The sequence below is a fragment of the Trachypithecus francoisi genome, unplaced genomic scaffold, assembly GCF_009764315.1.
Source record: "Trachypithecus francoisi isolate TF-2019V2 unplaced genomic scaffold, Tfra_2.0 Lachesis_group17, whole genome shotgun sequence".
In the NCBI taxonomy this organism is placed as follows: domain Eukaryota; kingdom Metazoa; phylum Chordata; class Mammalia; order Primates; family Cercopithecidae; genus Trachypithecus; species Trachypithecus francoisi.
Genome location: NW_022681462.1, coordinates 63,533,695 through 63,560,175, shown reverse-complemented (window position 1 = coordinate 63,560,175; position 26,481 = coordinate 63,533,695). Strand labels below are relative to the sequence as shown.

Here is a 26,481-nt window from a genome sequence, read left to right as displayed (position 1 = left end):
ACAGAGCAAGACTCCATCTCAAAAATAAATAAATAAATAAAAACAAATAAATAATAAAACATATGTCCATACAAAAACCTGTCTGTTCATGAGACCTGTTATTCATAATAGTCCAAAATTAGAAACACCCCAAAATTCCATCAACAGGTGAATGAATAAACCACATCTATAATAAGGAATGCTATTTAGCAACAAAATGGAATCAATAACTACAATAATTAATTCAACAACATGGGTGAATCTCAAAAGCATCATACTAAATGAAAGATGACAGACAAAAAAGACTACATACTATTTGAATCCAATGATCTGAAATTCTAGAAAAGGCAAAATTAGAATGACAGAAAGCAGGTCAATTGTTGACAGGGGCTGGATTTAGGGAAAGACACGAGGAATCTTTGGTTGGGGGTGATGGCACGATTTTATATCATGATTGTGGTGGTGGTTACATTTATCAAAACTCATCAAATTATATGCCGAAAAATGGTGAGTATGCATTGTATGCCTCATTATCGAAGAAGGGGAAGAGGAGGAGGAGGAGGAAGATGTTAAGGTAGATGTTGGGTTTACTGGTATTTATTGTAAAATTCAAATCTGCTTTATATTTGGTAATTTTTATTTCAAAATACGCCAAAGCAGTCAGGATGGCCGAGCTGTCTAAGGTGCTGCATTCAGGTCGCTGTCTCCCCTGGAGTTATGGGTTCAAGTCTCACTTCTGACAAAGCTGAATTTCCTGCTGGGTGGGGTGGCTCACACCTGTAATCCTAGCACTTTGGGAGGCCATGGTGGGCAGATCATTTGAGGTCAGGAGTTGGAGACCAGCCTGACCAACATGGAGAAACCCTGTATCTACTTAAAAAAATACAAAAATTAGCCACACATAGTGGTGGATGCCTGGAGTCCCAGCTACTTGGGAGGCTGAGGCAGGAGAATAGCTTGAACCTGGGAGGCAGAGGTTGCAATTAGCCGAGATTGTGCCACTGTACTGCAGCCTGGGCAACAGAGCGAGACTCCACCTCAAAAACAAAACAAAACAAAATGAAAGCCAAATAATAGGAACTTGAGATGAAACCCACAAGAGAAGAATACTCCAAATTTTATGCCCTGAATTACTTTTCACATGAGCACCTCTAAGTGACCTCCTTAGGGTAAGTAGCACAAGAGATTTATTATTTATCTATGTATTTACTTAGTACTTACGTACGTGTGTGTGTGTGTGTATATATATGAATGTAAATATTATCTGACTTATTTAATCATTTAATGATTTTCCTGAACAACTGCTGGGGTGATGGTGGTAATGGAGTAAGGAGGAAAGCTAGTATAAAATACTTTGCCAAGTAATCCATTTATATAGGTTGAATTATGTCATATGAAATTGATCAAGCCTTATTTTATTTTATTTTATTTATTTTATTATGTTATTTTTTGAGACAGAGTCTCGCTCTGTCACTCAGGCTGGAGTGCAGTGGCACAATCTTGGCTCACTGCAACCTCCACCTCCCAGGTTCAAGCAATTCTCTTGCCTCAGCTATCCGAGTAGCTGGGACTCCAGGCATCTGCCACCATGCCCGGCTAATTTTTTTGTATTTTTAGTAGAGATGAGGTTTCACCATGTTGGTCAGGCTGGTCTCCAACTCCTGACCTTAAATAGTCAGCCACGGCCGGGCGCGGTGGCTCAAGCCTGTAATCCCAGCACTTTGGGAGGCCGAGACGGGCGGATCACGAGGTCAGGAGATCGAGACCCTCCTGGCTAATACAGTGAAACCCCGTCTCTACTAAAAATACAAAAACTAGCCGGGCGAGGTGGCGGGCGCCTGTAGTCCCAGCTACTCGGGAGGCTGAGGCAGGAGAATGGCGTAAACCCGGGAGGCGGAGCTTGCAGTGAGCTGAGATCCGGCCACTGCACTCCAGCCTGGGCGACAGAGCGAGACTCCGCCTAAAAAAAAAAAAAAAAAAAAAATAGTCAGCCACCTCGGCCTCCCAAAGTGCTGAGATTACAGGCATGAGCCACTGCGCCCGGTCAGCTTCTTTATTTTATAATCCTATCTAATACCCTCATCCAACAATCAGGAAGACCTATTAACAGAATCTTACTTTGGAATGTTGTAAAAGTTACTAAAGCTTTATTGAAATCCAACCATAGAAGATGCTTGTTTTTTTTCTTTTTGTTTTTTGTTTTTTTGCTTCTCAAGATCACAGTTTTGTAACCTTTTAGAACAGTCCCTTTTGCATGGCATTCTCACTAATGCAACTGATGTGGTTTGGCTGTGTTCCCACCAAGTCTTGAACTGTATCTCCCAGAAATCCCAGGTGTTGCAGGAGGGACCCAGGTAATTGAATCATGGTGGCCGGTCTTTCCCATGCTATTCTTATGATAGTGAATAAGTCTCAGGAGAACTGATGGGTTTATTAGGGATTTTCGCTTTTGCTTCTTGCTCATTTTTCTCTTGCTGCCACCATGGAAGAAGTACTTTTCGCCTCCTGCCATGATTCTGAGGCCTCCCCAGCCATGTGGAACTGTAAGTCCAATTAAACCTCTTTTTCTTCCCGGTCTTGGATATGTCTTTATCAGCAGCATGAAAACAGAATAATACAGTAAATGTTGCCAAAGCCACGCACACTTTCATTTGCTACTTATAAGGAGTAGAGTGCCTCCATTTTAATTTCGAATTCTATTTTGATGCCACTTCAAGCTTTAGGAAAGCAGGCTTCTACCTTTTAAGCAAAGATGATTACCTTTCTGGCAAAAAGGGATGCTATAGGCTTAGGATGGCATCCTTTAAGGCTCTGGAAATAGTTACATTGTTAGTAATGATCCTGTAACATATATGGTTATTGTTCTTTATTCTATGGATCAGAGTCAACAAACTTTGTAAAGGGCCAGAGAGTGAATATTTTAGATTTGAAAGCCATGTGGTCTCTGTCTCTCAACTCTGCTGTTATGACAAGTAGCCATAGACAACACATCAACAAATTAAAGTGCTTGTGTTCCAATAAAACTTTATATGCAAAAACAGGCTTGGAGCTGGATTTGACATTTGCTGAAGTTTGTTGACCCCAGCTGTAGATTGTAGACATCACTGAAAACAAATGTGCAACTTGTTATGATAGACTGTTTATACAATCAAATAACATAGGGTGCTTTTATGAAGAGAACCAATACTAAATAGTGAAATATCCATCAGGAAGTCCCCATATCTGAAAATTAGGGTCTGCATCTTCTGGGACTCTGCATGATTAACTGGCATGCAAAAATCTCTGATTTTAGAAAATATAAATTTATCTAAGATAGTTTAGAAACGTTTCACAGATTAACCTTTGGTTGCTAATTGAAGTATACTTTAGCTACAAATGTAAAATTCAGAGTAGGTTTTACTTTTACTTTGTCTTTCTAAAAGATTATACTTTTTTATATTTAGCAAGCAATATAAGGTGACAATTATTCTTGTTAAAACATTCCAACAAATCAGATTGACTCCTATTGAAGATTTAGCTCTACAATTTTTTATTCTTGGCTGTCAGGAGTAGATAAGGACACAGATACCATCTATGACTAGAATTTATGCAGTTTACCATGTTCCCTTGTACTAAGATCATTTCCCTTGACTTAAAGCAGAATTATTAAGAACTTCTGAACAATCATGATTTAAGCAAAGGCACTATTATTAAATTGAACTTGGGGCCGGGTGCAGGGGCTTACGCCTGTAATCCCAGTAATTTGGGTGGCTGAGGCGGGTGGATAACAAGGTCAGGAGATCGAGACTATCCTGGCTAACACGGTGAAACCCCATCTCTACTAAAAATACAAAAAAATTAGCCGGGCATGGTGGCACGCACCTGTAGTCACAGCTACTCAGGAGGCGGAGGCAGGAGAATCATTTGAACCCAGAAGACGGAGGTTGCAGTGAGCAAGATCGTGCCACTGCACTCCAACCTGGGAGACAGAGCGAGACTCCATCTCAAAAAATAATAATAATAATAATAATAATAAATAAATAAATAAATAAATAAAAACAATTAGCTGGGCATGATATTGTGCTCCTGTAATCTCAGCTACTTGCGAGGTTGAGGCAGGAGAATCACTTGAACCCAGGAGGCAGAGGTTGCAGTGAGCTGAGATTGTGCCACTGCACTCCAGCCTGGGCGATAAAACAAGACTCCGACTCAAAAAATAAAATAAAATAAATAGAACTTAGAAGAGCTAAGAGTCTTTGTCCTCACAGTCATATCAATTATATTAAACAAATATATTTTAAAGGATGGAAAGAAGGAAAAAGAAACAAAAAAGATATTATGGTGAATATATAATGTTTTGTTGTTCTAGTCTCCTCCTACTCAGTGTTTACTATCGAGTAGAACTAGTATTTATTTCTTATTTAGTGAGAGAATTTTCTAGCTGCTTTTTGGGATAAGTGAGGATAGAAAAATTACTTCCACTAGGTGCTCACACCTGTAATCCCAGCACTTTGGAAGCCCGAGGCATGAGGATCTCTTGAGCCCAAGAGTTCAAGACTGGCCTAGGCAATATAGGGAGACCCGTCTCTACAAAATCAACCAACCAACCAACAACAACAACAACAAAAAAAAAAACCCAAAAACAATTAGTCAAGCATGGTGGAGTACCCTGGTTGGACGATCACTTGAGTCTAGGAGGCGGAGGTTGCAGTGAGCCAAGATTGTACCACTGCACTCCAGCCTGGGCGACAGAGCAAGACCCTGTTAAAAAAAGAAAGGAAAGGAGAAGAGGAAAGGAAAGGTAACAGGAAAGGAAAGGAGGAAAGGGAAAGGAAAAGGGAAAGGGAAATTACTTCAAAGGAGATCATTCTTATCTTGTAAAGAACAATTTGAGATGTTCCCTTTAGTTCTCTAAATGTAGTGAGTAGACCCCATTGTCCTGAGAGACAGACCTTAATACTAACTGTAATTTTATTATCATACTTATTTTAACAATGACAACTTTTATCCATGATATAGGCCTTGCCATGCAACGTTCTTTGCTGGTGAGGGAGCTGACCAATTTTTACAAGAGGAGCCCGTTACCACTGGGAGGTAGTTTTATGTGGTATTTTATTTAATCTTCATAACAACCTTATAAAGTAAATGTGACAGGCCAGGCGTGGTGGCTAATGCCTGTAATCCCAGCGCTTTGGGAGACTGAGGCAGGTGAATCACCTGAGGTCAGGAGTTTGAGACCAGCCTGGCCAACATGGTGAAACCCCATCTCTACTAAAAATACAAAACTAAGCCAGGTGTGGTGGCATGCACTTGTAATCCCAGCTACTTGGGAGGCTGTGGTAGGAGAATCACTTGAACCCAGGAGGCAGAGGTTGCAGTGAGCTGAGACCAGGCCATTGCACTCCATCCTGGGCAACAAGAGCAAAAATCCATCTCAAAAAATAAAAATAAATAAAAATAAAGTAAGTAACAGATGAAAAAAATAAAGAGACTGAGTAACTTATCTAAGACTACAAAGCTCGGAAGTTGCTGATCTGAGATTCACACCCATGTCAATCTGGCTTAAAACCTGTACTTTCCCATTTCAACATGCTGAGTGAAGATGAATTACCATGAAATTATAACTCCATCAGCGAGAGCACAGGGAGCACTAGGCTATGCCCTTAAAGCATGAGACTCCGAGCAGGTCATGGAATCTTTCTCTGTCCCACTTTACTTACCTGTCAATAGGATGGCTCTGATAATCAATGGTTCCCCAAAACCAGAACTTGGGTCAAAGTTTGCACATGTCCATCATACAATTAGGAGAGTAAGGCCTGCCATGTGTGGTGACTCACGCCTGAAACCCCAGCACTCTGGGAGGTGGGTGGATTCCTTGACCTCAGGAGTTCAAGACCAGCCTGGCCAACATGGCGAAACCCCATCTCTACAAAAATACAAAAATCAGCCAGGCATGGTGGTGTGCTCCTGTAGTCACAGCTACTGGGGAGACTGATGGGTTGAGCCCAGGAGGTAGAGGTTGCAGTGAGCCAAGATTGAGCCACTCCCAGCCTGGGAGACAGAGCCAGAGTCTGTCTTAAAAAAAGAAAAAAAGAAAATGTAGATTTTCCATAAAGTTACCATTTATTCTACTTAAAAGAGCTATCCTTTGATGTAAGATTATATTTTTTTCTGCATGTTTTATAATGTCCTTCACAAAATAAGATATTGGGAGGAGATGAGATATTATTTTTATTTTATTTTACTTTTATTGTTATTTTTTTTTTGAGACAGAGTCTTGCTCTGTCACCCAGGCTGCCTATTAGCCTACAGTGTTCCTAATACAAAATTTCATTTTCACATGTCTTCTAAGCCCGGCCTAGAATTCTCTTCTATATAAGTTCCTAGATTCCTATGTAAGAGAACAGGGGAAAAAGTCAAAATTTAGCAAGTTCAAAAGCAGTCTGAGAGTGGAAAAAAAGACTCCTCAAATACTGGCACAAACTTACCTTCTGTGTTGCAGCTGCACTCCTTCTCAGTGTGTGCACCCTTATTTATTTATTATTATTATTATTATTTTAGAGATGGAGTCTTGCTTTTGTCGCCCAGGCTGGAGTGCATTGGCACGATCTCGGCTCACTGCACCTCTGCTTCCTGGGTTCAAGCGATTCTCATGCCTCAGCCTCCCAAGTAGCTGGGACTACAGGCGTGTGCCACCACGCCCAGGTAATTTTTGTATTTTTAGTAGAGATGGTGTTTCACCATGTTGGCCAGGCTGGTCTCGAACTCCTGATCTTGTGATCCTCTCGCCTCAGTCTCCCAAGTTCTGGGATTACAGGCATGAGCCACCATGCCCAGCCTTTTTTTTTTTTTGAGACGGAGTCTCGTTCTGTTGCCCAGGCTGGAGTGCAGTGGCATGATCTCAGCTCACTGCAACCTCCACCTCCCAGGTTCAAGCGATTCTCTTGCCTCAGTCTCCCAAGTAGCTGCAAGTAGCTGAGATTATAGATGTATGCTACCACACCTGGCTAAATTTTTTTTTGAGACAGAGTTTCACTCTTGTCACCCAGGCTGGAGTGCAATGGAGCAATCTTGGCTCACTGCAACCTCTGCCTCCCAGGCTTAAGTGATTCTTCTGCCTCAGCCTCCCAAGTGTCTGGGACAACAAGCGCCTGCTACCATGCCTGACTAGTTTTTGTATTTTTAGTAGAAATGGGGTTTCACCATGTTGACCAGGCTGGTCTTGAACTCCTGACCTCAGGTGATCTGCCTGCCTTGGCCTCCCAAAGTGCTGAGATTACAAGCGTGAGCCACTGCGCCCAGCTAATTTGTGTGTGTGTGTATATATATATATGTATTTTTAAATTATTATTATTATTATTATTATTGAGACAGAGTTTCGCTCTTGTTGCCCAGGCTGGAGAGTGCAATGCCACGATCTCAACTCACCGCGACCTCCGCCTCCTAGGTTCAAGCGATTCTCCTGCCTCAGCCTCCCAAGTAGCTTGGATTATAGACATGCGCCACCATGCCCAGCTAATTATATATTTTTAGTAGAGACGGAGTTTCTCCATGTTGGTCAGACTGGTCTTGAACTCCCAACCTCAAGTGATCTGCCTGCCTTGGCCTCCCAAAGTGCTGGAAGGTGTGAGCCACCACGCCCGGCCAATTTTTGTATTTTTTAATAGAGACAGGGTTTCACTATGTTGGCCAGGCTGGTCTCAAACTCCTGACCTCAACTGATCCACCTGCCTCAGGCTCCCAAAGTGCTGGGATTACAGGTGTGAGCCACCACACCCAGCCAGATTATTTGTAAATATCTTTATTGAGCAAAATAAGATGTGGGCACCTTACTTTGGCTTCTAAAATATTGTTGGACTTTTTTTGGAATTTTCCTTGCCTATGAAATCCCAAAATTTGGGAACCATTGTTCTAATTGAACGCACAAACTGGCTGGGCCTGTAATCCCAGCATTTTGGGAGGCTGAGGCGGGTGGCTCAACTAAGATCAGGAGTTCGAGACCAGCCTGACCAACATGGTGAAATCCCTTCTCTACTAAAAATACAAAAATTAGCCAGGCATGGTGGTGGGCACCTGTAATCCCAGCCACTCAGGAGGCTGAGGCAGGAGAATCGCTTGAACCCGGGAGACATGGGTTGCAGTGAGCCAAGATCATGCCATTGCATTCCAGTGAGACTCTGTCTCAAAAAAAAAAAAAAAAAAGAACACACAAACTAGCAGGTTGACTATTTATTGATAAAGCCACAGATTTTTTTGTAATTAATTTTTTTGTTGCTGTTTAAAGAATGCTGTTGTATAAATAAACCCGAGTATAGAGAGACAGTTATAACCTCAGAAGAGCAAAGACTCGGAGTATTATTCCATCACACAAAAGGTCCTTTAAATCAAACGTGGATTTGAGTGAATTGGCAACATTTAAAATGTGTGGAATTTTACTTGTTAATACAGATTTGCAGCTTCCCTAGAAAAATTAGATCTGGCCACCTTGAGCCCACATGTTGCTGGAGCACAGTGGCTGTGGCCCTGTGGGCATGGCATGAGCCTCTAGTTTGCCATCATCCCCACCATTTTCTACTGCCTCTCACCCTGCCTGCTTCATTCATGTGAGTGTGCCATCCCAGTCCTGCAGGTTTTTATGTTTGCAACCTCATGCAAATGCAGTCTAGGGACCACAGCACTGATGTCACCTGGGAGGTGGTCAGAAATGCAGAATCCCAGGCTCCACCCAAAATCTCCTGAATCAAAACCTGTGTTTTAACAAAATCTCCAGGAAAATCATATGCACATTACAGTTTGAGAAGTCCTTTGAGAAGAACCTGGAACTTCAAGATCCTTTCCTCAACCAGATTCTGTGACCGTGGGCAAAGCTCTGAACTATTCACTGTGGCAACAGGTACGACTCACAGTGCCTAGGGTGGGAAGACAGAACAAAATCATATATTAAAATAGCTACTGCTGGGCGCAGTGGCTCACACCTGTAATCCTAGCACTTAGGGAGGCCGAGGCGGGCAGATCACGAGATCAGGAGTTCGAGACCAGCCTGGCCAATATGGTGAAACCCCATCTCTACTAAAAATACAAAAATTAGCTGGGCATGGTGGCCGGTGCCTGTAGTTGCAGCTACTCAGGAGGCTGAGGCAGAAGAATCGCTTGAACCCGGGAGGCGGAGGTTGCAGTGAGCCAAGATTGTGCCACTGTACTCCAGCCTGGGTGACAAAGAGAGACTCTGTCTCAAAAAAAAAAAAAAGTTACCATGCCAGTCGCAGTGGCTCACACCTGTAATCCCAGCACTTTGGGAGGCCTAGGCAGGCAGATCACCTGAGGTCAGGAGTTTGACACCAGCCTAGGCAATATGGTGAAACCCCATCTCTACTAAAAGTACAAAAAAATTAACTGGGTGTGGTGGTGTGCGGCTGTAGTCCCAGCTACTCAGAGGCTGAGGCAGGAGAATTGCTTGAACCCGGAGGCAGAGGTTGCAGTGAGCCGAGATCATGCCACTGCTCTCCAGCCTGGGTGACAGAGTGAGACTCAAAAAAGAAAGAAAAAAGCTACCATTATAAGGATGATTGTACAAATATATGACTCAGACTGGGCTGGATCAGTGTCTGCTGGACTGATGTTGGTAGTAGGGGGATGGAGGCTGGAGCTGGGCCTCAAAGACAGGAGGGAGAAAATGTCCAGAATGAGGTGCTCACGTTCTGTAGTGAGGGAACCCTCGGCAGCACTGACCGGCTGGAGCACAGAGCCTGATTTGGAAATACTAAGAAATCAGTAAGATTGGAAATTTATTTTGAGCATAAACTGTAGCTTAGACTTCTAAGCTAAGAAATTGGCATTTGTTCTCTTTATAATGATAAGCCATTGATAGCTTTAGAGGTATGAAATGAGTGTTTTGAGGTTAATAGTCTGACAGATTGTATAGGGTCAGTGGGTTTTATTTTAAAGACACACGTTCAGAATGGTTTGACACACAAGCCTAGATGTGGGTAAAGCAAATTCCTAAAGGTATGACACATTTTGTGTCTTTCCAACCTATATTGGCATGCATTTCTCTGATATGTGTACTCAGAGTCCCTGACCCAGCACCCATAGCCATGCTGAATCTTTCCTGGCTTTTTGTCAGGTCTTGCCATGAGAGTGACCATTAAAGGTCAGAGAGTCATACAGCCTCTCCCAGGGATACCAGGCTGGCCTGGGAATGGAGGAATTCACTCCGCATCCAAGAACCACATTTCCCCAGCTGTAAGATGGCAGAGAATAATGTTTGTGTCCTGATGAAGTTCTAACACACAGTGTTCTCAGATGACTGGCAGCATTTTGAAAGTAACATGTGACTGTGTAATTTATGCTCTTTGAATTTGCAGTGAGACTATTCGTGGCAGTACAATGTCTATCCATGCTCCTAATTAGAAGTTTTCCAGAACAGCTCATGTGTCTGAATTAGAAATATTTGTCACAGGGCATTAAATGTGGCATTTAGCTGTTGGGTGATTTTTTCAATAGAACTTTGTTAAAGACCAGATATAATGTGTCGTTGTTTCTTTTGTGATTCTGGATTCTTTTTGAGAACTAAATGTTTAAGCAGTAAAGAGCTGAGACACCCTATGGGTAAGATCCTTTATAAACCAGCCCATTACACCGTGAATTCACTTACATTGTTGGCCGATGACGTCATGTAAGGATCAGATTATGCTTTTCTGTTTGGGTGTGTTTTGTGTTGATTTGTCAAGCCTAGAGGGTTGGCCACCAGGAAGAAGTTGAAATGGGCACTGAAATCCCCTAGCTGTGATTGTCACACACTTGGGTCTGAGATACACAGAAACACTTGCCTGTCATCAGGCTGAAGCTTTCAGCTCAGGCAGTACCAGTGCCTCTTGGAAATACAAATGAAAGCATTTTTACAACTCAGCAACAAAATATCCAATAGCCTGATAAAAAGATGGGCAAAGGACTCGAACAGACATTTCTCCAAAGATGATATCCAAATAGCCAATGAGGACACATGAAAAGATGCTCAACATCACCAATTTCATTAGAGAAATGCAAGTCAAAACCACATTGAGCTATCACCTCACACTCATTGGGATGGCTATTATCAAAATACAAAACAAAACAAAACAAAACAGAAAATAACAAGTGTTGATGAGGATGTTGCAAAATTGAAGCCCCCATGCACTGTTAGTGGGATTGTAAAATGGGGTAACTGCTATAGAAAACAGTATGAATAGTCCTCAAAAAATTAAAAATAGAACTACCATATGGCACAGCAATCTCACTTTTGAATATATATCCAAAAGAATTGAAAGCAGGGTCTCAAAGAAATATTTGCACACTCATGTTCATAAGCAGTGTTATTCACAATAGCCAAAAGATGGAAGCAAACCAAGTATATGACTGATAAATGGATAAACAAAATGTAGTATACACATACAATGGGATATTATCCAGCCTTAAAAAGGAAAGGCCAGACACAGTGGCTCATGCCTGTGATCCTAGCACTTTGGGAAGCCAAGGCAGGAGGACTGCCTGAGGCCAGGAGTTTGAGACCAGCCTGGGTAACATAGTGAGACCCCTATCTCTACCAAAAATAAAAATTAGCTGGATGTGGTGGTGCATGCCTGTAGTCCCAGTCACTTAGGAGGCTGAGGCAGGAGGATCACTTGAGCCCAGGAGTTCAAGGCTACAGTGAGATATAATTGTGCCACTGCACTCCAGCCTGGGCAACAGAGCAAGATCTTGTTTATTAAATAAAATGAAAGAAATCCTGTCACATGCTACAACATGTATGAACCTTGAAGACATTGTGCTAAGTGAAATAAGCCAATCACAAAAAGACAAATGCTATAGGATTGCACTTATATATCTACGTGGTCAATTCATAGAAACAAAGTAGAATGTTGGTTACCCTGGGCTGAGGGGAGGCAAGGGGGCATTGTTTAAAGGATATATACAGTTTCAGATTTGCAAGATGAAAAAGTTCTGGAGATTGGTTTCAGAGCAATGTGAATATACTTAACACTCTGAACCGTATACTTAAAAATGATTAAGATGATAAATTTTATGTGTTTCTACTACAATAAAAAATACACAACAGATAATTGCATGAATAGCCCAATTTGTAGCCTCCTGTATCTATGCCCTTTGCCTTATAACTTCTTAGTCCCTTTACACACTGTCTCTGGGCTTAGCACATAAAGTACAGTCAAAAACAAGCTATGTAAGTTCTGAGGCTAGGTCACAAAAAGGATATCGTTTCTGCCTTGCCTGCTGTCTCAACTGGGACACTTAACATTTGGTACCAAGCCAGCATGCTATGAAGACGCCCACAGTAGCCAACATGGAGACTACATTGAAGCAATACAGGTATTGAGAACAGAGATGCCCCCAGCCCCACTCCCCACCCAGCTGGCTGCCAGCATCAGCTCCACCAAGGAAGATATATGGATGGCAAATAAACACATGAAAAGATACTCAACACCATTAGTCTTTAGAGAAGTACAAATTAAAACCATAATGAGACACCACTACCTACCTACTAGAATCACTGAAATTAAACAGACAACATACCAAGTGCTGACAAGAATGTGAAAGAATTCACACTCTCATAGGCCAATGAAGGCGACGCAAAATGATACTGTCACCTGTAGAGGGTTGTGGCTGCAAATTGTCCAGATTCTTGGCGTTTTGAACAAAGAATTGGACAAAACGCCCAGCAAAGAAAGAATGAAGCAACAAAAGAACGAAAGCAGCTGTCTCCCCTTTTGGCTCGGAGGAGGCCAACGTGCAACTTTCTTCGGTCGTCCCAAATCCGGGTTCATCCCACACCAGCCGCCTCCACCATGCCGCCGAAGTTCGACCCCAACGAGATCAAGTCTTGTACCTGAGGGGCACCGGAGGTGAAGTCGGTGACACTTCTGCCCTGGCCCCCAAGATCGGCCCCCTGGGTCTGTCTCCAAAAAAAATTGGTGATGACATTGCCAAGGCAACAGGTGACGAAGGGCCTGAGGATTACAGTGAAACTCACCATTCAGAACAGACAGGCCCAGATTGAGGTGATACCTTCTGCCTCTGCCCTGATCATCAAAGCCCTCAAGGAACCACCAAGAGACAGAAAGAAACAGAAAAACATTAAACACAGTGGGAATATCACTTTTGATGAGATCGTCAACATTGCTCGACAGATGCAGCACCGATCCTTAGCCAGAGAACTCTCTGGAACCCTTAAAGAGATCCCGGGGACTGCCCACTCTATGGGTTGTAATGTTGATGGCGCCACCCTCATGACATCATAGATGACATCAACAGTGGTGCTGTGGATTGCCCAGTCAGTTAAGCACAAAGGAAAATATTTCAATAAAGGATCATTTGATAACTGGTAAAAAAAAAAAAAAAACCAAAGCAGGGATTTATTGAAAACGAAAGTACACTCCACAGCGTGGGAGCAGGCCGAGCAGCGGCTCAAGGGCCCCGGATACAGAATCTTCTCGGGTCCAAATACCCTCTAGAAGTTTCCCATTGGCCACTTCATGCTCACCTCAGGTAAATGAAGTGGTAGCCCACAATCAGTCTGAAAGGTTGCAGAAAGCAGCCAACCAGAGGATGACGTGGTTACAAAAGTTACACTCCTGTGCAAACATATGATTGGTTGCAGAAAGCAACCAATCAGAGGCTAGGGTGAAGTTACAAAGTTACACTTCTATGCAAACGGAGACTCGGCCCATAATCAGTCTGATTGGTTGTGGACAGCAACCATTCAGAGGCTGGAGTGAAGTTACAAAGTTGCAAAGGAAGACCTCACCCGCAATCAGTCTGACTGGTTGCTGACAGTCAATTTCCCATGCCTGGCAGAAAAGGTGGGGGATTTGCAAAGGGAGTAGCCTCTGGTCCTTTTGTGATTTAGGCATGGAAAATTAGGGTTTTCCTTTCAGTTTAGTTCTAAGAACACTGAGTGAAACAGCCTTACGTTCCCTGACTTCAAACCCTATTTTCCTGCCTCAATACAACTACTTACCAAAACAGTTTGGCAGTTTCTTAAAAATTAACTATACACTTACCGTATTATCCAGCTATTTCACTGCTAGTTGGTTCCTAAGAGAAAAGGAAGCTATATTCTTAGAAAGAGTTGTACATGATTGCTTGTAGCAGTTTTATTTATAATAGCCAAAAACAAACGAAAAAAATCTCACATGCCCACTTATAAACTGTGGTGTATTTTCTTTTTTTGTTTTGAGCCTCACTCACTGTCACCTAGGCTGGAGTGCAGTGGGGTGATCACAGCTTGACCTTCCGGGCTCAAGCAATCCTGCCTTAGCCTCCTGAGTAGCTGGGATTACAGGGACAAGCCTCCCCACCCAGCTAATTTTGTATTTTTAAGTAGAGACGGGGTTTCTTCATGTTGGTCAGGCTTGTCCCCAACTCCTGACCTCAGGTGATCTACCCGCCTTGGCCTCCTAAAGTGCTGGGATTACTAGGCCTGAGCCACCGTGCCTGGCCAGGAGCAGATGTTTAATAGGCAAAAGAAGGAGAAAAAGAAAGGAAAATAGCTCTCTCTTTAGTGAGAAAGAAGGGACTTCCAAGAGGAAAAGGTCAGCTGGTGGTGGACAGGCCAGATTTGACAGTCCAGCTTGAGGCGGCCATGTTGGATTTAGGTAGGGCTCACAGGTTTTTTGGGTCCGGTGTGACGTTTACATAGCACACATGGAAGGCTGGTGGCCCCACCCTAATCTTATTATGCAAATGAACTCTCCCCTTGGCTGAGGCCATCTTGTCTGCTCCTTACTGTACACGTGGCTGGCAGACAAGGGGAGATGGAGCCGCCATTTTGAACATGTTTAGGCCCAGGTAGTTCTTTCCTGTGGCATCCACCTGTGCAAGCTCCCAGTTTGCTTGTCTATGTCTGCAGCTTGACTTTACTGGCTGCTCTTTGTTAGAAAATGATTTGGTGCCAGGTGTGGTGGCTCACGCCTATAATCCCAGCACTTTGGGAGGCCAAGGCGGGTGGATCACCTGAGGTCAGGAGTTCCAGAGCAGTCTGGCCAACAGTGAAACCTGTCTCTACTAAAAATACAAAAAATTAGCTGGGCATGTTGGCGGGCACCTGTAATCCCAGCTACACAGCAGGCTGAGGCAGGAGAATTGGTTGAACCCCGGAGGCAGAGGTTGTGGGTGAGCTGAGATCACGCCATTGCACTCCAGCCTGGGCAATAAGAGTGAAACTCTTTCTCAAAAAATAAAAAATATTCAGTGGGCATAATTAATAATAATGAGAGGTATCACTGAGTGCATTCAATGAGCCAAGTATTGGGATTTACTCATTTTTAAATATAATTTATCCAAGATTAAGTAGCTCCTTCCTCTATACCTCTATACTATATAGTGCTTCTAAGCCACTCCACAAAAGAAACACTAAGATTAGGGCCCCAGATAACTATCATCATTTAAAAGAAAAAAAATCTCATGATCAGATCAAATGATTCATAGAGCTGTATGTGCTCCTGATGAAAGGGACATCATAAATCATTACATTCAATTTTGTTGTCGTTGAGACAGAATCTTGCTCTGTCACCCAGGCTGGAGTACAGTGGCGTGATCTCAGATCACTGCAACCTCTGCCTCCTGGGCTCATCTCAGCTCACTGCAACCTCTGCCTTCTGTACTCAAGTGATCCTCCTACATCAGCCTGCCTCCTGAGTAACTGGGACTACATGGGTGCACCACCATGCTCAGCTAATTAAAAAAAAATTTTTTTTTGTAGAGATGAGGTCTTACTATATTGTCCAGGCTGGTCTCCAACTCCTGGGCTCAAGCTATCTTCCCACTTTCTCTATTTAACCACGTATAAGAAAAATAATTTCCCCCCAAAGTCATTTTTCTTATACCTGGCTAAATAGAGAAAGCTTTAAGCTTTAAAAAATAGTTGTGGTAAAACATATATAACATTTCAGTGGCATTAAGTACATTTATATTCTTATGCAACCATCACCACTATCCATCTCCAGAATACTTTTCATCATCCCAAAGTGAAATTCTCTGCTCAATGAACAGTAACTCCCCATTATCCCCTTCCTCCAACCTCCAGTAACCACCTTTCTATTTTCTGTTCCTATGAATCCGACTACTCTAGATACCTCATCTAAGTGAAATCACACTTCTTTTGTGTCTGGCTTATTTCACTTAGCATAATGTCCTCAAAGTTCATCTATGTTGCAGCATGTGTCAGAATTTCAGTCCTTTTGTCCCGTCACCCAAGCTGGAGTGCAGTGGTGCTATCTCAGCTCATTGCAACCTCTGCCTCTTGGATTCAAGTGATTCTTCTGCCTCAGCCTCCCAAGTAGCTGGAATTACAGCACGTGCCGCCATGCCTAGCCTTTTTTTTTTTTTTTTTTGAGACCAAGTTTCACTCTTGTTGCCCAGGCTGGAGTGCAATGGCATGATCTCCACTCACCACAACCTCCACCTCCCAGGTTCAAGCAATTCTCCTGCCTCAGCGTCCCAAGTAGCAGGGATTACAGGCATGTGCCACCACGCCGGGCTAAGTTTTGTACCTTTAGTAGAGCTGGGGTTGAGCCATGTTGGCCAGGCTAGTCTCCAATTCCTGCCCTCGGGGGATCTGCCCGCCTCAGCGTCCCAAAGTGCTGGGATTACAGGAGTGAACCACCACGCCCGTCCCGAGATTTTTTTTTTTTAAACCTCTGTACTTTTACCCTTTCTTCCTTGGCTGGACTTTGTCCAGCCAGGTTTATTTATAAACCACACAAAGTTCATTAACAAGACCAAGCATTCAGCAAGCCACTCTTCTACCTCCCTTACTGGAGTAAGGCACCCTGAAGGCATAAGTCAGTGAGACATGGCTGAAGATAAAAGCAAGAGAGACTCCATTGGGATGAATATGAAGGGATGCCAGACAAACAACGGGTTTGTCCATAATGAAGACATTCTGGAGCAGACCCCGGATACAGGTAGCACAGCAGACAACCTGCAGCACAGCACCATGAGCATACTTGGCTCCCAGGAGCCAGACTTCAAGGGCGTCCAGCCCTACGCGGGGATGCCCAAGGAGGTTCTGTTCCAGTTCTCTGGCCAGGCCCGCTACCGCATACCCCGGGAGATCCTCTTCTGGCTCGCCGTGGCTTCTGTCCTGGTGCTCATCGCGGCCACCATAGCCATCATTATCCTCTCTCCAAAGTGCCTAGACTGGTGGCAGGAGGGGCCCATGTACCAGATCTACCCGAGGTCTTTCAAGGACAGTAACAAGGATGGGAACGGAGATCTGAAAGGTACATGCCCAGAGATTGTTCAGGGTGGGTGCCAGGAAAGATGGGTTTATGGTTCTTTCGTTCCTCGGAACCAAATTATGCCTGGGTTGTTCAGTAAGCACATTCCATTATGAATGGTCATGCCAAGTTGCTCCTTGTTTATGATATTCTTAGAAAATCACTCAGCAGAACCCAGCAGTTCTTTTACTAGCTGAAAGGCTATTTGCTGAAGGCCTTTGAGCCAAATGAGTTGTTTAATTTATTGCCCACTAAGTACATATAGTTGTTCAGTCATCAATTCTAACTTCTTACATAGAGCAGCCTTCCTTCTAAAATCTATGTCCTGTTTCTGGGAACTTTATATTTGAATATGTCAGGGTGGCAGTTGGGAATTGCTTTCCCAGTATACGATGTGGCTCGTTTGGCTGTGTGGCTGGGAGTTTATTAGTGAATAGAGCATAAATAATATTTTTTTTAAAAAATCAAGTTATATCTGTAAAAAGTATAGGCTGAGTCTTAAAGTTTAAATTCTAAAAAAGGGAAGGAAAGGAGAAAAGGTGTAGCAGTATGCATTCGTCATTACTTGAATTAAGGATTGTTTAAAACCATGTCCATATTAGTATGAAACTGAAGTAAAGAATTAACCAGGGGTAGTGGTACATGACTGTAGTTGCAGCTACTTGGCAGGCTGAGGTGGGAGGATTGCTTGAGCCCAGGAGCTTTCAGCCAGCCAGCTTAGGCAACATAGGGAGACCCCCATTTCCAAAAAAAAAAAAAAAGTGAAAAATTATTTTTTAAAAGCTAAGTTAATAATTTCTTGGGGGGGTGTTATATGTAAAACATCCTTACAATACATTGCTCAAACCAGAACATACCTAAGGGTAAAATTCTGCCAGATGGCAGGCATACACTGGGAACTTCTGAGCAAATTGGTTAGTATGGTCACTCTAGTTCAAGGCAACAATACGAAACAAATAAGGAAACTAACAAACTAATGTTTTACAATGATAATTGGTTTGAAGAAAACAAAACAGGATGATATGAATGTGGAAAGTAGAAATGGGCTTAATGTATCTTTAAAATGTTACAAATGAACTCTTGAAACCTGCAACTTTCCTTAATCACTAGTAGAAGGATTTCCTTTTTCACACTGGTATCATTCTCTCTCTCTCTCTCTCTCTCTCTCTCTCTCTCTCTCTCTCTCTCTCTCTCTCTCTTTGAGACAGAGTTTCACTCTTGTTGCCCAGGCTGGAGTGCAATGGCATGATCTCAGCTCACTGCAACCTCCGTCTCCTGGGTTCAAGCAATTCTCCTGGCTCAGCCTCCTGAGTAGCTGGGATTACAGGAATGCGCCACCATGCCTTGCCAATTTTGTATTTTTAGTAGAGACGAGGGTTCTCCGTGTTGGTCAGGCTGGTCTCGAACTCCTGATCTCAGGTGATTTGCCTGCGTCAGCCTCCCAAAGCTCTGGGATTATAGGCGTGAGTCACCGCATCCGGCTGTATCATTCTCTTTTAAAAAATTGTCCTGCGTTGTGACTCATTGAAGAAGAGTGTATCCATCCTTCACGGTGCAGCTCAAACCCATTGCCTTCATTATTCTTTCTTTAGCTTCCCTAATCAGACCATGGGCTCCCCACCCCAGACTCTTTGGCTTTGGATGTGTTTCTAGCATCCTTTAATCCTGCCTTGAGTGACTCCCTTTCCCCAACACATGACCTATTACCTGCTGCCTTTTGCACACAGCAAAAGCAATGTTCTGACTGAATAGACCTAAAGCCCTGAATCCAGAGATACGTTTACCACTTCCTGGCCCTGCCTTCCTAATAATCTCCTTCTAGATAGGTCCAACATTCCTATACACATGGTGGTTTCTAATCAGCTCTGACGTTTGTCATTTCCAATACCTCTTCTCGGAGAAATGTTTTACTTCCTGCAATCCATAGGCATTTGTCTTTGAGGTTGAGGGGATTTCGTTGTTGTTATTATGAAGATCCCATTCCAACTTTAAGTCTGGTTTTACTGATTGCCCTCTCTCCCCCTGAAGTGTGGGGTGGGATCCCTTGTTTACTTTCTCTCTCTAGCCACTTTGTTTTCATCCTCATGTTCCTTTGTGCCTCATCGTAAGATATATTGTGTTGCTGTGCTGGCTTAGATCAAAACTCTTGTTGCCTGTTGAGTCTCAGCTACTCGGGAGGCTGAGGCAGGAGAATGGCGTGAACCCGGGAGGCAGAGGTTGCAGTGAGCAGAGATCGCACCATTGCACTCCAGCCTGGGCGACAGAGCGAGACTCCGTCTCAAAAAAAAAGCAGCCTGTTATAGGGGAAGAGCCCAGATCCCAGGTGTCGAATGACTCTGTGCTTTGGAATTAGTGACCTTCAGCCTGCTGTGTGGCCTCTGACAGTCTGATTCTAGGAAGCCACATCAGGATTACACAGAAAGTTACTGGAGATTGAATACTAAACTCAAGTTGCTGAATATGCATTTAGGACTCTGAACTAGAAGGAGAAAACACATTATCTGCTCATTATCCTACAAAGTTCCAAATACAAAGTTTCATTTCCACATGTCTTCTCAGCTAAGCCTAAAATTTTCTTCTGTATAAATTCCTGGCTTCCTATATAAGTGAACAAGGGAAACAGTCCAAATGTAGCAAGGTCAAAGGCAGTCTGAGAGTGCACAAACTTACTTTCCGTGCTGCGGTTACACTCCTTCTCAGACCCTGTGCACTGACAACATTTATCACCTTTTAAAATTAATTGATGTATTTACTTATATATTTATATTTATTATTATTATTATTATTATTATTATTTGAGATGGAGTCTCACTCTGTCGCCCAGGCTGGAGTGCAGTGGCATAATCTCACCTCACCGCAACCTCTGCCTCCCACATTCAAGCAATTCTCCTGCCTCAGCCTCCCAGGTAGCTAGGATTACAGGCATGCACCTACAGGCAGGCAAGAATCATCCCTAGCTAATTTTTGTATTTTTTAGTTGGGATGGGGTTTCACCATGTTGGTCAGGCTGGTCTTGAACTCTTGACCTCAAGTAATCCACCTGTCTCAGCCTCCCTAAGTGTTGGAATTATAGGCATGAGCCACTGTGTCCAGCTTTCTCACCCTTTTTTAGACATGCCCTGTCTATGCTTGCTCCCTCCTTTCCTTTGCTGTGCCTGGAAGCCCTTCCCTCTGATCCCCCTTGCCCGCACCATCCTGGACCTTCTCTGTCCTTACCCTCAGGGGTCATCAGCTTCCTCTGCCCCTGGGGGTCAGGGGCTAATGCCCTGATGCCCTTAAAGCACTTTCTGCAGCTCTTCCTTAGCTCTTCTCCAGTTTCGTCGTCATGCCGCCCCTGCCTGCAGACACTTCCGAGACCAACACCTCCCAAAAGAAACACAATGGGAGTCACATAAGAAATCGTAAATTCTGTAGTAGCCACATTAAAAAAAGGAAAAAAGAAGCAGGTGAAATTGATTTTAATATGTTCTGTTTAATCCAATGTATCATTTCAACACATAATCAGTATAATGTATGCATATTATTATTATTATTATTATTATTTTATTTGAAGACGGGGTTTTATCATTTTACCCAGACTAGTCTCGAACACCTGAGCTCAAGCAATCTGCCCACCATGGCCTCCCAAAGTACTGGGATTACAGGCATGCGCCACCATACCCGGCCCAGTATAAAAATATTAACAAGATTTTTACATTCTTTCTTTTAGTACAGGGTCTTCAAAATCCAATACATGTTGTTCCCTTACAGCACATCTCAATTCCAACCAGCCACACTGCCCGTGCTCAGTAGCCACATGTGGCACCTGGCTGTTAGAACAGTGCAGTGTAGACCACGTGACCGATGGGGCCATGTGTTACTCTGCTCTGTTCCTTGACACTTAGCCCAGCAGCTGGTATAGATTAGCTGCTCAAAAACCATGTGTAGAATAAATGAACAATACCATAGTCTTGGTTTTAAATATAAAATAATGAGTAAGTCACAGATTTTTGTTAATGCTATATTAAATGTCATCGATTACTGCTAGGTAACTAATTTGATTTTCTTTTTCTTTTCTCTTTTTTTTTTTTTTTTTTTTGAGAAAGGGTCTTGCTCTGTCGCCCAGGCTGGAGTGCAGCGACATGATCTTGGGTCCTTGTAGCCTCTGCCTCCTGGGTTCAAGCGATCCTCCTGCCTCAGCCTCCCAGGTAGCTGGGATCACAGGCATGTGCCACCATGCCCAGCTAATTTTTGTATTTTTAGTAGAGACAGAGTTTTGCCATGTTGGCCAGGCTGGTCTTGAACTCCTGACCTTAGGTATCCTCCCTCCTTGGCCTCCCAAAGTGCTGGGATTACAGATGTGAACCACAACACCCGGCCTAATTTGATGTTGTTTTTTTTTTCGTAGAGCTAGATCTTCCTATTTGAATTATACTCAAATTCAACAAAATTCTATGTATTTTTGCCTTCATGTAAATATTTCCATCTTAGGCATATTTGTTATATTTTTTGTCCTTTAAAACAAAGTAGGATTTGTTCATGACTGACTTTTTTCTTCAGGTATTCAAGATAAACTGGACTACATCACAGCTTTAAATGTAAAAACTGTTTGGATTACTTCATTTTATAAATCGTCCCTTAAAGATTTCAGATATGGTGTTGAAGATTTCCAGCAAGTTGATCCCATTTTTGGAACGATGGAAGATTTTGAGAATCTGGTTGCAGCCATACATGATAAAGGTAAGTTGAATGGAAAGTGGGCAGGATGGGGGTGAGGGTTGAGAGAAGCATTTTTTCAAATGTTTACTTAAAGCATTTCTTCCCTTTAACTGTCATGTACTATTTCTTTCCCTCCCTCCCTCCCTCTTCCTTCCTCCCTCCCTCCCTCCCTCCCTCCCTCCCTCCCTCCTTCCTTCCTTCCTTCCTTCCTTCCTTCCTTCCTTCTTTCCCTCCCTCCCTCCCTCCTTCCCTCCCTCCCTCCTCCCTCCTTCCTTCCTTCCTTCTCTCTTTCTCTTTCTTCCTTCCCTTCCCTTCCCTTTCCTTTTTTCCTTTCTCCTTTCCCTTTCCTGTTTCCTTCCCTATCTCCTTTCTGCCCCTCCCCTATCAATTCCCTTTTTTTTTTATTCTTCCAGACAGGGTCTTGCTCTGTCTGCCAGGCTGGAGTGCAGTGGCGCAATCATGGCTCACTTCAGCCTCCACCTCCTGGGCTCAAGCAATCCTCCCACCTTAGCCTCCCAATGTATTAGGGTTATAGGCATGAGCCACTGCTCTGCCTGGCCTGTCATATGTTATTCTAATACAACTTTTCCTAGCATTTGAAGTGTTTTTTACTCATTAGGTTTAAAATTAATCATCGATTTCATACCAAACCACACCAGTGATAAACATACTTGGTTTCAATTGAGTCGGACACGGAAAGGAAGATATACTGATTATTATATCTGGCATGACTGTACCCATGAAAATGGCACAACCATTCCACCCAACAACTGGGTAAGTATCAACCCGTCTGATTTACGAAGGGGTAAAAGGCAGATATGCAGTGATTGAACTGGTTTAGTAAAACCCTTTTGAGGAAAAAATTAATTAATATAGTTTATGGGAAAGGGGGAAGTTTCTGAAAGAAATAGAAATAAGGCTTCCAGTTATTATTTACCCAGGCCTCCAATTATTATTTAGGTTTCTGATTTCATCATAGAGGTGATGTGTTCTAGCAAATTCAAACCTATATTCTCTCTTTCCACCCTTCCTTCACTTCCTATCCGATCCAACTTGGATTCCATGTCCCATTAGTTCGATAACCATGTTTCTACTATCCATACCCCTTTGCTTATTTATTTATTTTTTTCTTGAGATGGAGTTTTGCTCTTGACCCCCAGGCTGGAGCGCAATGGCACAATCTCGGCTCACTGCAACCTCCGCCTCCTGGGTTCAAGCAATTCTCCTGCCTCAGCCTCACCAGTAGCTATGATTACAGGTGCATGTCACCATACTCGGCTAATTTTTGTATTTTTAGTAGAGGTGGGGTTTCACCATGTTGGCCAGTCTGGTCTTGAACTCCTGACCTTAGGTGATCCGCCCACCTCAGCCTCCCAAAGTGCTAGGATTACAGGTGTGAACCACTGTGCCCGGTCCCCTTTGCCTTTCTGACTTTTTGTCTTCTCTGACAAAACCCTAGCCATGAATGAACCCAATTATCTACTTTCTTTTTGCCTAAACCCTGGTAGTTGAGTCTCTGGAGACATCACACCTTCATTGTCCCCACCTGAACTGAGCCAGCCAATCTTCTTGGGAATTTTGCTAATTCCAACTGATCAACTTTCCTTCCCTCCCTCTTTTCAAACATCGTATCGTGGCCTCTGCCCCGATCACTCTCAGCAGCAAACTCGACTTCACAGAGAAAACAGAGGCCATCAAGCCTGCCTGCCCCATTCCCAACCTCTTTCTACTCACTCGTTTTACAACAGAGGCCAGATCCCTCCTTTCTGGGGTGACCAGATTTAGCAAATAAAAATTCAGAATGCCCAGTTAAATCTGAATTTTGGATAAGCAGTGCATAAATAAGTTTTAGTGTGGACCATACCTTCTTTTTTATTTTTGTTTTTCAGAGACAGGGTCTTGCTCTGTCTCCCAGGCTGGAGTGCAGTGGCTTGATCATGGCTCACTGCAGTCTTTGCCTCCTGGGCTCAAGCAATCCTCCCAGCTCTGCCTCCCAAGTGGCTGGGACCACAGGTGTGTGCCACCATGCCCAGCTAGTATTTTAATTTTTTGTAAAGACAGGGCTTCACTATGTTGTCCAGGCTGGTCTTGAACTCTTGGGCTCAAGTGATCCTCCTGCTTCGGTCTCCCAAAGGGCCGGGATTACAGGTGTAAGCCACTGTGCCTGGGTGCATGAGTCATACTTATACTCAACAATATGTGTTGTTGATCTGAATTCAGATGTAACTGGGCATCCTGCACTTCATCTGGCAGCTCTGCTTCTGTCCCAGGCCAGAGCTTCCCCTTGCTGGGGTTTGTGTTCTCTCCTGTCTTTATTCTGGATCATCCCTTCCTCCTCCAGTCCCTCCTTCTCTCTTCTGGACCTTCTCCATAAATATTTAAACGTCAACTTTTAGGTGACCCAAGGACACTCAGAATTGACACATTTCCAGGCCGACTTTGTGATTTGTGATCTTCTCCCTACCTTTCGTCTCCAGGTTCAGTGAATAGTACCACCATGCAGCCTGAGGAACAGGCTGTCAGCAAGCCCTGGCAGTTTCACCGCTTTAATCTTTTCCTCCAGTTCACTGACTTGTTGAAATTGCAATGACATTAGCAAACATTTACAAAATACTTACTCTGTGCCAGGCTCTGTGCTAAGTGTTTTATATTCGTTAATTTAGTTCATCCACTCTATAATCCTATGAGTCAGGTGTAATTCCTGTTTTGCAGATAGGCAGACTGAGGTTACTCAGCTAATAAATGACAGGGCTAAGGGATGGGATCTAGTCATTCTAGCTCCACAGTCTGCTTTTAAAAATTGCTGCTATACTCAAACCATATCATTTCTTGCTTATAGAATGGTCACAGCTGCCTTTTTTGTCATCTAGTTTTTCCATTGGTTTGTTAGTTGTTCACTATAGTCAAGGTTGCATTTTCTAATAGTTAATATGTTCAAAAATATGTATATGTATATGATGGATAAAAAACCTTGTAGTATAACCATATATAGCAAGACTTCGACTCTAAAAAAATTATTTTTTAGTTTCCTCTATTTTGAACTTTATGAAAAGTATCATGCTAGGTACAGTCTTCTGTAACTAACTTTTTCACGATTTATTCATGTAGCTTCAGGTAGCTCATATATTTTCATTGTTGTATATTTCACTGTGTGAACAATCCATGTTTTACTTACCCACTCTTCAGTTGATGGGAAGTTGGGCTACTTTCGGGTTTTTTTGTTGTTGTTGTTATGAACGATGTTACTATAAACACTCCCATTAATCTATCTTGGGGTACATGTGCAAGGGCTTCTTTTTTCTTTTTTTGAGATGGAGTCTTGTTCTGTCACCCAGGTTGGAGTGCAGTGGCGTGATCTTGGCTCACTGCAACCTCTGCCTCCCCAGTTCAAGCGATTCTCCTGCCTCAGCCTCCCAAGTGTCTGGGACTACAGGCGCCCATCACCACGCCCGCCTAATTTTTGTATCTTTAGTAGAGATAGGGTTTCACCATATTGTCCAGGCAGGTCTTAAACTCCTGACCTTGTGATCTGCCCACCTCGGCCTCCCAAAGTGCTAGGATTACAGGCGTGAGCCACCACGCCCAACCAAAGTCTTCTTTAAGGTAAATAGGAGTAAAATTGCTGTGCAGGATGTTGCATGCTCAGCTCTACAGGATAGTGTCAAATTAATTATCAAAATGGTTGTACCAATTTATATCCCCCACAGAAGTATTAAAAAAATACACATTGTTATTAATTCCTGGTATTGCCCAACTTTGTAATATTTATTTAAAAATTATTATTATCATTATTTTGTGTCAGGGTCTCACTCTGTCGCCCAGGCTGGAGCGTAGTGACTCAATCATAGCTTATGGCAGCCTCGAGCTCCCGGGTTCAAGCATTCCTCGCTGCCTCAGCCTCCTTAGCAGCTGGACCATAGGCACGCACCATCATGCCTAGCTGAGTTTTTTTATTTTTTTGTAAATATGGGGTCTCACTATGTTGCCCAAGCTGGTCTTGAACTTCTGGCCTCAAGCAGTCCTTCCACTTCAGCCTCTCAAAATGCTATGATTACTGGCATGAGCTACCATGCCCAGCCCAGACTTAAAACAATATGGCATTGAGATCTTAATTTTATATTTATTTAATTACTAATGATGATGTGTCTAATTATTATTATTATTATTTTTTTGAGACGGAGTCTCGCTCTGCCGCCCAGGCTGGAGTGCAGTGGCTGGATCTCAGCTCACTGCAAGCTCCGCCTCCTGGGTTTACGCCATTCTCCTGCCTCAGCCACCCGAGTACCTGGGACTACAGGTGCCTGCCACGTCGCCCGGCTACTTTTTTGTATTTTTTTATAGTAGAGACGGGGTTTCACCGTGTTAGCCAGGATGTTCTCGATCTCCTGACCTCGTGATCCGCCTGTCTCGGCCTCCCAAAGTGCTGGGATTACAGGCTTGAGCCACCGCGCCCGGCCAATGTGTCTAATTCTTAATACAGTAATTATCTAATTCCTAATGATGTTGACCATCTTTTCCTACATTTATTCACTTAAGTGTCTATTTCTGCAAA

The 26,481-nt window shown here is 43.3% G+C and overlaps 1 protein-coding gene and 1 pseudogene across 3 annotated transcripts in view; both read left to right on the top strand.

Moving 5' to 3' along the window:
* The first annotated feature begins 12,724 nt into the window (after positions 1–12,724).
* LOC117062374 lies at positions 12,725–13,321 on the top strand (annotated as a pseudogene). The gene has a single exon (XR_004428336.1). The product of XR_004428336.1 is annotated as a 60S ribosomal protein L12-like (transcript).
* A 3,404-nt stretch (positions 13,322–16,725) lies between these two features.
* The window catches only part of SLC3A1 (solute carrier family 3 member 1), a 47,445-nt gene continuing 37,689 nt past the window's right edge, over positions 16,726–26,481 (top strand). Inside the window, exons 1-3 of one of the 2 annotated variants that reach the window (XM_033175829.1) lie at positions 16,726–17,234; positions 21,855–21,950; positions 22,549–22,703. In XM_033175829.1, coding sequence (XP_033031720.1) covers positions 16,805–17,234; positions 21,855–21,950; positions 22,549–22,703 — 681 coding nt within the window. In that variant the 5' untranslated portion in view covers positions 16,726–16,804. Of the gene's footprint in view, positions 17,235–21,770; positions 21,951–22,548; positions 22,704–26,481 lie in introns of both variants that reach the window. The other variant, XM_033175828.1, reaches the window with a different exon arrangement.